The 15,424-nt window shown below is 39.7% G+C and overlaps 1 protein-coding gene and 1 long non-coding RNA gene across 2 annotated transcripts; one reads left to right on the forward strand and one right to left on the reverse strand.

Annotated features, from left to right (window-relative positions):
- Positions 1 to 577: 577 nt before the first annotated feature.
- LOC117189216 lies at positions 578 to 1,273 on the forward strand. The gene is made up of 3 exons (XR_004473278.1): positions 578 to 864; positions 941 to 989; positions 1,105 to 1,273. It is a non-coding gene; the product is annotated as an uncharacterized LOC117189216 (long non-coding RNA).
- Positions 1,274 to 7,878: 6,605 nt separating this feature from the next.
- On the reverse strand, positions 7,879 to 14,813 carry LOC108164446 (protein BCL9 homolog). Its single transcript, XM_017300160.2, has 6 exons — positions 14,135 to 14,813; positions 13,747 to 14,076; positions 13,467 to 13,688; positions 10,864 to 12,954; positions 9,965 to 10,161; positions 7,879 to 9,901 (listed from the first exon to the last, which is right to left on the reverse strand). The coding sequence occupies exons 1-6, from the start codon at positions 14,274 to 14,276 to the stop codon at positions 8,324 to 8,326; spliced, it is 4,560 nt and encodes a 1,519-aa protein (XP_017155649.1). The 5' UTR covers positions 14,277 to 14,813; the 3' UTR covers positions 7,879 to 8,323.
- Positions 14,814 to 15,424: the final 611 nt, after the last annotated feature.

A 15,424-nucleotide genomic window follows, 5' to 3' on the forward strand; every position in this document is an offset into this window, starting at 1 on the left:
TAAAAAAAAGTCCAAACAAACATGTCAATTACAATACTTTGTCTAATTATATATTTTTGTAAAGTAATCATGCAAATTGGAAATAAAATTTAATAAATTTAATGTTTCTGAAAAAAAATGATTTGCCGATTTATTTTGGTATTGTATCTCACATGTTTAATATATGAAATACATGGATGTATTAGTATATGGAACTCGTTTTCTGACCGTCTCGACTTTGCACGAGCTTTTTCTCTTGAAGGAAATTCCCTCTTTATATATATACTCTGTAAGAGAGTGTGTATACAGAACTGGAAATAAAATGTCCATAAGGGCAATTTTCCGTTACACCCCTTAAATTTCCAGTAAGGGGAAAGAGAGAAATTCCTTTTTCACGAACCAATGAACCACGAGCCAATCTCGAAGCTATGACGCGTGCTGGCGGTGACTACCCCGTTCTATGGAATAAGATGCATCTCCGGAGCAACCTGGCCGAAAAAAAAAGCAAGTGGACAGGATCATCGAGCAGTTACACAACATGAAATTCGATGAGCTCACATGGGACATAGCTCGGTATCCGTCTGTGAACCAGCTGGAGTTGGACACAATCGCGCAAAGGGTGCTCAACGAATTGGACAATATCCAAAAATTAATTTGAATCAGACGGAGCCGCCATTTTCAGAAAGGCCTACGTAATTCTTCAGTATGTCTTACGTGACCCACCCCGCAGAGTTTGAGGCGGATCCTATTATGTTTGAGGCCCCCGAGGTGGGAGTTACGGATCTCCTAACGCCGAAGCCTAATAAGGAATTTTGTTGAAGTTGGAGAGGGTTTTGAAGAGTTGGCCAGCGGACAGGTGGTAAGAGGAACAATGGCTTGAGAGAGGTGGGTGTGTGTGTTTGGTTTTACTTGTTTTTTCAATTTAATATTTTTTTAATTTGCTTATTTTTGTATGCTACAGCTAAAATATGAACAACAGCCTTGTTTCTCTGGCTATAAATTGTTCTCAAGTAAGTGAACCGTGGCTAATTTTAAAACAAACTTGATTCAGTGTGATATCACAGGAGTATGGATATTATATATTTATATTATTATATTATATTATATTATATTATTACTTTATAGTCTCTGAGAAGTAGCCGTCAAACAAGATGGGAAGACTGACAAGGCTATATCGACTCGGCTATCGGTGCTGATCAAGGATATATGTATATGGGGCCGGAAAGGCTTTAATGAAATGCCGAAATGGCGAAATGAATCCATCTGGACAGCTATCTTGCTTCTAAAAAAATGTCTCCTCAGCTTTAATTAATTCATGATTTTCATTTATTTGGAGAAAAAAAAATAATCTGTAACTATAATGAAAAAAGTTTAATTTAACTACAAATAAAATAGAAATCAATCTGTCCGTATGACCCCATGGTACATACATATATACATATATAAGCGTTCTGCACCAAGTCTAAAGTTTTGTTACGCTTTAAGTTTGTTGCTCCAATTGTGAAAAATGGGTATGGTATTACTTTTCATGTAGGGGCGACCTCTTATTCTGACACAGAACTTGTTTATCTATCTAATTGATACCTTATATAGATCTATAAGTCTAAAATTAAAAATTAATTTTATTTGGAGCATTAGCTTGTGTATAATATTTATCTCCATTATGCCCTGGAGAATCACAATGGCTTATTGGTATGCTTAATTCATCCAAGAGAATGAAGGACGCTCGATCGTTCAAATGAGGCGCTCGCTTCAAAATTCAAACGATCATTCTGGTATAGTGTTGGCGCATTTGGTGTTTATTAGGACAATATTGCTTATTGGCAAACAATATAAATCAAAATTGCTATACATTTTGTCCAATACGTTGGACTCTAGGACTTATTTTTATTTAAGGGTATATTTTAATTTAAATACAAATTTGTGAAATCAAACCAAAAACGATTAGCTGCGAATATTTAGCTCATTTTGATATGATTTCTTTTCGATTTTTCTTCAATCCGTATGTAATCAGGACCTACTGTTTGTGGGTATAGATAAAATTATAAACGAACTTGGTCTGTTTACACAAGTTATTATATTGGAAACTAAAAGTCAACTTCACTTATCTTTTGCAAATAAAACTTGTCCTTATATCTTGCGTTTTTTATAGTTTTTTTTTTTTGTATTTATCAAAAAACAAGATAGCGTTCAACAAGAACATACTGCAACTTTTACTTCAGTAAAATACTAGGCTTAGACTTTCAAAAAAGAGCCATAAAGAACGGTAGTGTCAGTTTTATGGTATGGGTGCGAGTGCTGACTACAATTTCTAGTATACAATTCTGGGATGCTTATGAAAAGCAAAAAGCGGAAGGTATTCTGCAATTTCAACAGGAGTCAGTATTCAGGTGATGGTAAAATTTTACGTGGGGAATGCAGCCCTCGGCCCTTTCATTGCTATTGTTTTGCAAGTGCCAAGCCAAGTTTATTGAATAAATTTTTCTCTTCGCGTAAAAGTACTTAAAAGTTGAAGAATTACGGGGGTGAGGACGACGGAGCAGCTAAACCAAAATGGGACACAGTCCGAATAAACCCGTTAGCAGAAAGGGGTTCACAATAAGCGTGGGGCTGCTGAAGATGGGGGATGGATATGGATGGGCCTCACAAAATGTAAATCCTTTTGAATGGGACAGCACAGCACTATGGCAGTGGAAAAATCGAAATATGAAATATTTGAAAGATTGATTCGTCAACACATATATTTTGCAGAGAAGGAAATATTTGCGCCATTGTGAATTAATTTTATAAACATATTTTTCATAGTATAAACATATGCATGATGGTACATAGATATGGAAGTTATTTATGTATATGAAATGGTCTGAAGTATGGCGATAGAAACGATTAGTCCTAAGACACCCAAACTTAACAAGCGTTTTTCAATATCATTCTACAATTAAACATTATTATGTATTTTTATTATTCTCGAGCCAAATTTATAAAATTTGTTTGAAGACGGGCAAACTCGAATTGAATTGTAAAACCGGCTGTGCTGTGCTGTCTATCGCACAGGTTGTCCGTATTTACAAGTATTCCGTTGGCGTTTTTTAAGCATGGGGAAAAAAATTTAAATAAATAAGATGAAAACCAACCACCAAACCAAGGCCAGATAGCAAGTACGATTTGAGAACCGAAAGGAGGAAAATTGAGCGACTTGGACTGCCCGGACACCCTCGCCAACCCACTACTGCCCACCCTATCTTCGCCGTCAATCTGAAACCTTCGCATCACAAAAACCCCCTCCCCACAAAATGGGCAGTCAAGGAAAGTCGGTTTCCATCGCCATACAATCCTACGCCAGTTCCTGTAGACGTTCCTGCTGCGAGGGGGGCTGGGAGCTGGATGAGGGTAAGTGCGAGCCGGGCCGTGCCGTGCCGTCATCGTCATCATCAATATTTGAATTTAAAATTTCTTATTTTGCAAAACACGCGCTATATTTATTTCTTTTCTTTTGATTTTTCTCGCCTCCCCTTCTATCGTCTTTTCTGCCTCCCATTTTCTGTCGGTCCGGTCAGGCATCCAATCTCAACGTACAACCACCCGGTCGGGCACTGGCACTCTCACCACCCTTCTTCCCTTGGTCCACAATGCCGTTTTGTTTTATTACGCAAGCATTTTCCTCCATTAATAGCCGCGAGGCATTAAATTTTTAAATCAGCAACTTGTGCGAGAAATGGCGTGGATGGAAAGAAATGGCAGCGGGAGTGGGAGTAGGATGGAAAACGATGTTGCAAGATGGTGATGAGGGATGGTAATGGCGTGGGTACAAACGGGATGGCGCTACAGAACGAAAGAAGTCATCGCTAATGATGTCCTGGGTACAGTCGCGCATAATTGTATACACCCGACAAAGAATGGTTGCGCATTTGTATCTGGACAAGTACAAGTACATATTTATGTACACTCCACGAAAAATGCACAAATTATTAGGTAATCGGGATACTGTTCGTTAGTGCTTAGTCATATTATACTAGTGCGTATGCGGAATATTGAAAAGGTCTGCATTAAGTGTCAGTGTGAAACGTCTGGAGCGCTCACAGGTTACAATACATACAAATAGGTACATTACTTTCATTGGGGATGGTAAATATCATCTAAGCGCTTCTTAGGATCGCCAAGATTCATATGCAAATGATCAGTTTTATATCTCGAATTCCAAGTAGACCGCACCAACCCTTGAATTTCTCCGCGTGGTGCTGTGGTAAGGAACCTATCCTGCAGCTGCGCTCACGGGGCCAGAGTCATGGACCGTTACCGGACACTGGATGATCTGACCAAAGGGTAGAGGAACATCTGGAAAACTGGTTTTCTCACGCTTACCCTATCCATAGCGATCTCAGGACAAGCAGGACCCTGACAGCACGGAAATCTCACCACGCAAGTATTCAAATTTTATTTGTTAATGTTCGCTGGACGGCACCGTCACGTCACGTCAGCTTCATATCGTCCACAACCCGGCTAATACAGCCCAACGGACACTAGAGAACCCATAAGAGGGCTGGGGTTAGGTCAGTTGCTTCAAATTTGCATAAACGCCCGACCTTCAGCAATCTGAACTAGAACCGGTAAACTGGTCAGACCGGTTGCGTGTATCCTCTCAACCAACTCAGCATATGCATGCCCATCGAACCCATCAGTGCCCAAGGGCCTTAGCCTTAGCCCGTGCATGGTGTGGCCCAAAAACCCTTTAGCACAGTCCTTGTCGTTGCTGTTGCTGCTCCCCTCTTTCACCCCCAGTTGCTAGGCGCGCAACCTCAACACACATTCTCTCTCACATATGGCCACTCTCGGCTGGTTTTAGCACACATATTCTGTCCATGCCAGGAAAGCTCGGTTAGGCTCATTTAGAGTTTGACGCTGAGCCATAGCAGTTGATTGTTATTGCAAAAATTGATTACGGATGCACGATACACACCTATGTACATACATCTACATATGTATATTTGTTCAGCATGGAGAGCCGGCGGCATTGCGGTATTGTGGCATTTCCAAGTCTGCTAAATGACCGGAAAATCTTTTCTTACCGAGTTGTTAAAAACTTTTAATTGTTTACGATAATGTGGATAGCAATGAACTCTGAGTAACATAAACATAGAATCTTAAGCAGTGGAATGGCATGACAGTATAGTGCTAAGTTAGTTAAGTGAGTAATTTTCCTGTCTAATGATCCATTGAAATTCTGTCTCGGGCACAATCGAATAGATTCGCTAGCAACAACATGGATAATTTTTTTAAATGATTTTATCCAAAGTGACCGCAATTATTATATTCTGAATTTATTGTGTTGATATGCATAGATGCAATGGTAAGCGTCCAGACATACGGCAGTCTGAAATCCAGGTTGTTAACATTTAGTTTATTCTAAATTTTTTATTTATTCACACCTAAGTTAGTTTAGAGAAATGTAGTAATCAATTGTGGTAATCCTTTACATCCAAGTCCAAGTCGATGAAATTTTCTAAGAGTATTATTATATGGAAATGTACAAAAACCAGTAGATAGCCAGAACAAGGAAAACTTTTCTTCCTAACTGGCCAAACGAAAAAGTCTCAGGGCTTTTTCATATTTTCATTTTTTCTCTACACCATTTTGTACTCGAGAGAGGAGAGTTGTCCCATTTGTCGATTGTCTACTTTTCTTTATTTCTTTTTTTTTACGTTGCCAAACTTACGCAAGCTGAGGGTGGATTTTATTGTATCGGCCGAGAGCTTGGCCAACCATTTTGTTTTCTTTCACTTGCAGAACCCACCCCACCCTCACCAATACAATCAGATGAGGTAACTAAAGGAATTCCGATAGCGTTAAACGCTACTCAAAGAGCAAAGGGCAGACTCGTACTTACATTGTGTAAATGAATGTCCTTTCCGTCCCCATAAAGTATATATATCCTTGATCTGTTATATATCAAACTCTCATAGTAGGTCAGTTTTCATTTCCGTCGTTTCTCAAAGACATTACTCCTCCCTCTATCCCGCTAGCTTTCTAATAGTGATAATCAATACCTCCCTCCGCTTCCTGACATTAAATTGCATATCACCGCGTATTTAAGTGTCGTGTCAAAAGGTCCCACTAAGCTGCTACTGGTCCATTCTCCGTTCAAACTCGTCAAAAATAGGAACAAAAATCCAAGGAAATTACGATATTCTTTTTTATACATTTACATTGCTGTTGTAAAATAAGAAGGCGTAGCAAGTGAAATGCAAAGTGAATACACTCAAGGGACCGACGATTATACGATTTTATTTTATGGTTGCCATGTTTGTAATAGGTTTGAGAATAAAATTAATTAATTTTTTAATCAAAACAAAAAATTTAATTCAATAACATGGTTTTTTCATAAGAAGGCGGGTACATATGTACATATAATGCATATTCAAAGGCATAATATAACAAGATTAATTTCTGTATGCGGTTTTTCCTTTTATTCTGAATTAAGATAATCAGTAATTTTTGATTGTTTATCAGTAGTTTTTTACATTTAGAAATAGTCGCGCACAGTATTATTTAAACGAGACATGCTGTGCGTTAAGCTCTCGTCAATAAAATTTGAATGGACAAATCTATTCAGAATTTCCGCAGCCTTAATGCCTCAATAACGCTAAGTGCTGACACATTTCCATTTTGATCTTCAACGTTATCGTCGCTGGCCTGTCCGTCATCTAATATATTTTTAACAATGTTGTCTTCGGAAGGTTCCTCACAAATCGCTCGTCGCAATAGCCGTTACATATAGTCGTTATAACCGTTTCTATTCTGCATTGTCAGAAATCGCTATCCGGGTCCCGCCGTATTCTGTTGATCGTCTCCCATTTCGCATCTGCATGATTAGTCTGTTCCACTCTTCCCTGCCCAGCCCCCTTTTCCTCAGTCATAATCGAAAGTCGAAAATGGAAAATCATACTTGTTTATGTTTTTATGTTAAGTCAAAATCGGTCAACTTTTCATGGCAGAACTTTTCATTGGACTATCATCTGATGTACCCCTAGATCTCAAAGATCTCTAATTTCCCATAATAGTCAAGCCATTCTATTTTTATACTCAATCCGGAAATACGAAATATCAAAACGTAACAACACAATAAGACACATTTTAAAATAAAATTCAAGAAAACAACTTTTATAATAAAACTAAAATTTTAAGTGTATACTTAAGAAAATTATAAAGTTACATTATGTAGTACATGATTATACTCCGTTAAAAAATAAATAAATAAATTCTAAATTTAAGTTTTTTTATGTTCTTTAAAAAACAACGAATGCAGCCAAGAATATTGAAATATTAAAGAGATATGTACATATATAAAATTGAACATTTGTTTGTTAAAAGGTGGCGAAGAGTATGTATCTTTACAAACAAACAAAGCAGAAGGATTTTCTACAGAATCGTCGACATTCTTACAATATTCCTGTAAAAACTTTATAATATCGTCTATGCCTATAAAAACAAAAAGACATCAAGAATAATGTTGGACGGGACTATTTGAAATGTTATGCAATTTTGAATGCTACATAGGAAGATCAAGTCTATTTCAAATTGGAGCCGGACTCTGAAAATCCAAAAAAGGTTTTGCAAAAGCTGTTTTATGTAACTCAATCAATTTGGATAAAAATGGGACTTGTTAACGAGAAATCGATCTGCAGCTCCGCAGATAGCTTTCGTTCTAGTTTATGGTTATCCCTTTAATCGTGTTTGATTTAACCCGATCAGAGGTATAAGATATTAATTTGATTTTGATGGTATTCTCACGTTCACCCAGCATTGAAATAAACAAAATATTTGTTAGAAACATGTTTCCATTTCCATTCTACTGCAATGGCAATTTTCAAAATAAAATTTATCATGACACAGTTTGTTGGACAAGTTGCGTTAATTATCTTTTTAATGGAAGAATTTACAGTCATCTTAAAATTGGATATAATAGAGTTGAGAGTAATTTGTTTATATTAGATTTTTACATAGATTTTCTTAATTGCATTTAACACAGAGAGCAGCTTTCAAATAAAAATACAAAGACAGCTGCATTTGAATAACTGATAGATCGATAGCCAATCATTTATACACAATCGCAAGTCGATTCTTACATAGTCCGTAAAATACATGCACAATATACGGATGGGATACATCTCTGTTTGGTATTCAGAATGTTTCTTTCAATTGTTGCTCCCCATCTAAAACATCTACGATAATAAGCTTAACGAAAACCTTCTTTAGAGATGGATGCTTGATAATGGAGACTAGTATCTGAATCATGGCAAGGACTGCAGTTGCGTAGTAGTTGTAGGTAAACAGGCTATGCAAACTCTTATTTATTCACAAAAAATGCCGGATTGGGTGACAAGTTAGGTGGCATCGCTATCATGTTGCCTTGCTGCTGCTGCATCTGCTGTTGTTGCTGACTCCTTGTGTTGGTTGCGTAAAGCTGTTGCTGGAAGCTGTGATATTGCTGTGCATACTTTAGATCGTTTGAAGAGGGACCAACAAAACTAACGCCAGTCGCGCCATTGGATGTGCTATTACTGGCACCTGACATTATGTTATTGTTGCTGGGCCCGATTATAGACTGGCCCTGCCCCTGTGCCTGTATTTGAGCTTGTACCGGTGCAGAGCCAACACCGACACCTACACCCGTTGGATTTTGGCACATCCCACTAGTCATCGACTTCAGGTGCAGAGGTTTTGTGTGATTGGATTGTTGTGATGATGAAAACATACCGGGACCGGGTCCAGAACTATTACAGGGTGCGTTATTAAAAATAGCAGTGGGGTCGCCTCCGCAATCAAGCTGCCCATCTGCAGTGTGTGTGAACTGAATCTGCTGTCTATTAATTAAGTTGCCGACGGGGGCTTGTAAACGGGGGCCCATTCCGTGTTGGCGCATTCCATGTGGGCGCATGCCGCGTATCATCGACTGTTGCCCAATTCCCATTCCCATATCATGACCTGCCAGCGTTGCATCTTCCTCCATGACACTTAATTGATTGCAATTTTGGAAAAAGCCCATGCTGTTTCCAGGATTACCTGGATTGTTTGCCATCTTGTTTTGCTGCTGCTGCTGCTCGGTGGAGGTGTTCATAAGCATGGGTCCTGCTCCTGGTCCAACCATCATTCCACCATCACTTCCCAGTGGAGGACAGATTGATGGTGGACCATTACCACCTGCAGCCATTTGCGGGTTTGCGTATCTCTGCAAGAACTCCAGGCTAGGTGGCATTCGAACATTACCTACTCCATTATTATTGTTATTGTTTGCGTTCTGTGGTCTGACTGGCATGTACTGTATGGTATTTGGTGTACTAGCCTTTACTTGTATATTTGGATTAAAGTTTGATCCAAAATTGACTGGCATTCGACCCATTAAGCGCGCGCCAGGTGGTAGAATGCCATGGAAATTCGGAGCATTACCTTGTGACGGGACTGGTCCAGTGCCAGGGCCAGGCCCTAAACCCTCCCGGATAACACCATTGGGAGAATTAGGGTTAAATCCAGGAGGGGCACCTGGAATGCACATTTTCGGATTCAGCATACGTTGACCCATCGGATTCATCAAGGGATTCATGGGATGACAACTGTTTTGAGCATTCATGGCATCCATGCTAGTTGAATCTATGCCGGACATCATACTATGATCAATATTTATATCAACCGGTCCTGGTCCTGGTCCGGCTCCTCCCATCATATTCATCCCACCAGCGCCGGCAGGACTTCCCATGCTAGAAACACAGCTAGTAAGCTGCTGGGACATCTGTGCTAATGACGATATTGGATCAAAGTTCTGAGCCATTTTATTTGGTGGCGGGCGATTACCACTGTTCGGATTCAGTGGAATATTATCAGAACGCCGATTAAATTGCACCTGACCACCAGGCGCAGAATTTTGTCGCTAAAATAAAATAAAAAAAGTATTTCAAAATTGAATGCAAAAAATTAACAAATCGGAAATTACCTCCATGGCAATATTTGAAGAGGATACTTTGTAGGCATTCAATGCTGTATTTGTATTGCTTTGCATATGTGGATGTGGATTAAAATTCACGCCAGGACTAGAAGCTGCAAATCGGGTTTCCATATTTGCATCTATAAGACAATTTCCTGGAGAACGTGGACGATGTGGGCTAGGTCGTCTATTTTTCATATTATCTCCTGGAAATATATTGTTGGAAACAGCTTGTGTAAAAAAGAGTAACAAAAGTGGGAAGCGAAAGATAGATAGTCACAACTGATAATTATATGGTAGCTAAAACCAAAAACTAAACCAAATCTAACAAAAAAAGTTTCTATTCAATCTAACAATATTTTAATAAAATTTGACACGATTTTGTGCTTAAAGCGACCAGTAAAAGCGTTTCTCATTAAAATGTGGGGAAAAAAGGTTTCCATTCAATCTAACAATATTTTAATAAAATTTGACACGATTTTGTGCTTAAAGCGACCAGTAAAAGCGTTTCTCATTTAGAATTTTGTAGGTTAAGTAGAATTTTCTATAAAACGCTGTGTACAACTGTACCCAACATCAAGTCTCTAATTTAATTTTTTGAATTTGCCTGTCTGGTCCAATGTGCATTGGTTCGAACCGGTGGATTCCGACAAATGATCTGCCTATTTATTAAAGAAGACTAAACGGCTTGTGCTGCTGATCAAGAATATGGCCTTAAGGGGTCGCTAGTTTCAGTGAAATTTGCAATTGAATTTTGAATATAAGAAAAAATACATAAAGAAAAATACTGGTATACAGTTACATGAACCAATGCACGGAAGGAATTCGGAAAGCATTCGGCAAATAACGAATATCGTATACATTTATGGAAACCTAATTGCTTACTCTATTCAAATATGTTTTATTACCAGAATTAGAATTTGATTGGTTAAACGAGTCCAATTCCTTCGGGGAAAGATGAGATAGTGGCGTGCTCGGATTACTGTTTAGATGATTTAGCACTCCTGATGTGCCGCTACTTCGATTTCGATTGGGATTCGAGTTCTGATTTGATGGCGAGGCCGCGTCCGCCTGAAAACAGTTCTTCGACCCTGAGTGCACCGCCATTGTGTTTGCTTGCGACGTGGCTACCGCCGCAGCTGCCACCGCTGCTGCTGTTGTGGTCGACACCGGCACTGACCCCGGACCCTCCATGCTGGGTGAATTGGCCGGTAAACCCATAGCAGCACCAGTAGTTCGTGGAGAAGGCAGGGATAAGTTATTTGGACTCGATGGATTTGGAGATTGAGTGGCAATCGGAACCGAAGCCGATCTCTGAGTAGAATGATATGGCGGCGGAGGTCCTTGGAGGGAGTTTCGCACCTGATTGCTGCCGGTAGACTGCTGATGTGTTTGTGCTATTAGAGGCCCTGAAGGTCCTGTCCCTGGTCTGGCTTTACCTCCTTTCAAGCGCTCTTCGAAAAATTGCTGTTGTATTTTGGACCACTCCATTTGGGCCATTCCCGCTTGGGGCGCCTGAGATAACCCATCCTGCAGTTGATTTGGCATTCCTTTAGACATATCTGGCCCAGTTCCTATGATGCCTATGCCGCAGTTCGTGTTTCCAAACGAACCCAGCAAATCTGATGAATTACCCATCAAATTGCCATTTGGGGCTCCAGAGTTTGGGCCTTGCATGTTAACGTTTATCGATCCTGCTCCAGTTACAGGTGTCACTCCCGGTGCTGGCCCGCACTGCAGGCTATTTTTTTGACCGCTATTGCACATCGCAGTTCCCATATCGGACATAACATCTCCAGGGAGCAGTACTTCTTCGGATAGTCCTGGGCCTGTTATGTGTTCAGGCTTCATGTTTCCTGGCAAGTGCATATGACGCATTTGCGGATTTACAATAGTGGCACCGGCTCCCGCACTGCCTCCACCAGGCATGCTCATCATCATGTCGGTTGGCAACTTAGACAGCTGATTGCCCATTATTTGATTTGCTCCACTACCATTATCGTTCTCCGGAAAGAGAAATTGATTCATTTTCTTGATCTTGGCAAGCTGCTCTTCCCGATGCTGCCGTTGCTGGGGGGTGAGGTTCTCGTCTGGCACTTTAACCCCTTGCAGCGATATGATGTTGTTCTCGTGGCTGAGGTTCAAATCGTTAGACTTGCCCTGCCCTAAGTCAACGCCCGCAGCTTCCAAGAGCTTTATTGCTTGCGACTCATTAGGACCGTTGCAGCTTTCGTTATTATTTCGAGAGTTGGGTCCAGAGCCGCTTCCGGTGCCACCCGCTCCCGCTCCTGACTCCCAGCACATTAGATCGTTCTCATTGAGGGTATCGGTTTGATCAGCAAAATTGCTACTAGGAGCATTCATAGCATTACGTTTGCTGTTATCAGATTGATTGAACTGCGCCTGTGACTTTTGGAGACTGCCTGACGACTTCGATTGTGGCGTTGGCTGCTGGGATAACTTTGATACAAGATTGGGACCTGTTGTAGCCATTCCGGGTACAATACCCATCCAGGGTATTCCTAACGAGCTTTGCCGTTGCAATTTGTTCATTTTCATCGGATTTTTCATGAAAAAGTCCTCCAGAAAACTTTTAGTCGCTGGCTGTGTGCAGTGGTATGCAATTATAGTTTGGAATTGCCCGCTTAAAACTGATTCAGCTCCTTTGTTAGCAAGCTGGGTGGAAAATACAAAAATGTGATTCTGTTGTTGCATGTAATCCAAGCAATTTCCCACTCCCACGCCGATAGATGTACCTCCATTGCCTGCCATTAAATTTCCCACTCCAACTACACATCCTGCTCCTCCTGGAGTGGCATGTGGAACGTTCATGTTTAAAGCCACTCCGCTAGATCCGGGCGTACTGTTTGAAGTTTCGCTCATTAAATCAGAGCTTAAATGATTGCAGGCAATGCCTCCCATTCCTCCCATTTCGTCAGTGCTCAACGCCGTGGTCGTTTTTTCCGAGCTGCTGCTTCCGACATTGAGTTCCATTTTAACTAAATTAGGAGAGAGAAACAATTGTTTAACAATATGTAAGTTTACAAGGTATACATATAAAAATCTATAAGGCTTGAAACTATTTATAGATATTATTCCAGATCGGCATGGGAACTCTATGACAAATTTTGATTTATTTAGGCTGATTTAAATACCCGTGTAAAACCATTATGTTCCGATGGTCTTATGCATCTTCCGATCTTACGGTTCAGACTTAAAACTGCTTGTATCAAAGAGAATGGTTTCAGCCAGATAGCTTTAACAGACAGAAAGCAATGACAAATAATTTAGATCGTCGAGCAAGAGAGGAATCATTTTAATTCTGGCAAACATTTAAAATAAACTTTCTGGTCTGGTACAAGCCACGAGCTAAAGTATACGAGACCTAGTTAGTGATATAAAGGTTTATGAGGCCAAACGTTGTGTATAAGGTTAATTTTAGTTGACGTCACAGAAACTGACTTTCGAAGCGGGTTCTTATGACACCATTCAAATTTTTTTCTGAACGTACCAGTCGTTACCACACTCTCCTGTGTGTTCCCGGATGGGCCTCCAATTGAACCAAACCCGACAGGTGACATATTTGGTGAGTGATTCTCTTCTTTCTTTACATTCACCAAGCTAGTTAAAACGTCGGCGGGTTCCTCTTTGATCGCAACGGTAGCATTCAATCCCGGTCCCGATCCTGAGCCAGCTCCAGAACCTAAGCCCTTAGCTTTATTGGAAGCATTTTCTGTTGGAACCGTAATAAAAAATAATTGAAAAATAAATACATAAATAAATAAAATTACCCGCATCTTCATCCTTGACAATCATCTTTTTCTTCTTCGAATGCTCATCCTGCGGCTGGCCAAGATCGCTATCACCCATTTGTGCAAGGGCAGCCACCGCAGATACATTGCTGCTATTGGAGTGCTCACTGGTATTGTTTGGAGATGCGATCAGACACGAGTTGATGCTGCTGGAACCTACAGAAGACGATGGTTGTCCATCGGCTGTGCCTGTTCCAGAGCTACCGTTACCCACTCCACTCGCACTTCCACTTGCGCCGATGCCATCTTTCCCATTCTTTGGTACTCCGTTTTTCTCACTCGCATCGTCTGACATTGCTTTCGTTTGGTCTGTAACGATTACCAAATATATTAGGAGCAAGAACCATAATGTATACTGGACCCTTACCAGGGGATACTGTGGAAAAAGGATCACTTTTGGGAGATCCAATCCCGATCCCGATCCCAACCGACGAAGCACTTGTTGAAGTATCAACGTTTGCTTGTGTCTGTGCTTGAGCAGGGCTAACTGGCATTGTTGTTGACAGCATTCTACATAAGTCTACATAAGTCTTAAGATGTAATGTAACTTTTGATTTCTTGCAATTCAGAAAAGAAAAGAAACGGACACCAGTAAAGGGTATGTCACTTTACGCACACTGGCACATTTTCGCATTACCATACACTTGAATACAGTCACATATTTTAAGCAAAGACTAATTTGTGACTACACTAATTGTTATTATATTTTTAAATATAGTTTTTCGCCACTTAACAATCTATTTATTTATAAATTGGTTCAATATAAGGATCATCATGATGCACATATGTACATACATTTCACGATTTTCGGTATACAACACTAATACACTTGTACAAAGATTCACAAGAGCCAGAAAGAGAAAATGTATAATTTTGTGTTTCAACGTATGAATTCGACCAAAACCACACCATTCACATAGAGAAACAGGCATTTATTTGCAGCCCCTTTTACGCGTTATTGCTTAGTTATCCGAATTCTTAGTAAATATCCAAAATAAATGTGCATTATTATTGTTTCTTGCCCACCTTCCAGTGTGACCGCGGACTTATCGATAAAATATACCGTCCGACCCTCAGAAATATACCGAAACATACCGCCTCATTTTCAAAATATACCTTAAATATACTGACGAATTCAAGTTATATTTTACTTATTCCTCGTTTTTGAAATTCCGTCGAATATTACTTGCTATATAGAACATTTAGCCATACCATCATAATTTTATACGATTGATGAATCAATTTTCTACTTAACTGGCTTACTCTAAATACTGGCTTCTATTGGATCTTGTCTAAAAAAAGGTTTTAGCGAAATAGTTCAAACAAAATAGGATTTAGCGAAATAGGTCACACAAAAAAAACGAAAGAGGATAGTCGTTCATATTGTTCCATTTTTATATTCCGTTGAATAATTCTGGCTAACTAAAACTCTTAGTTCTGCCCACATAGTTTTAGGCCATTGATGAATAAATTTTCTACAAAATCTGTTAGATTTTAGTCCATGCTTTTATTGTATTTTGACTAAAACAAGGTTTCAACAAAACAGTTGAACAAAAAAAAAAAAAAAAAAATAGTCGCAGTGTTGTGACGTCAATGTTGTTGGTATTTGCAGACTCATTTCTTGTCAAACAGAGTATGTGTATTTGTATACCCTATT

This window comes from Drosophila miranda, chromosome 5 (genome assembly GCF_003369915.1).
Source record: "Drosophila miranda strain MSH22 chromosome 5, D.miranda_PacBio2.1, whole genome shotgun sequence".
Lineage (NCBI taxonomy): Eukaryota > Metazoa > Arthropoda > Insecta > Diptera > Drosophilidae > Drosophila > Drosophila miranda.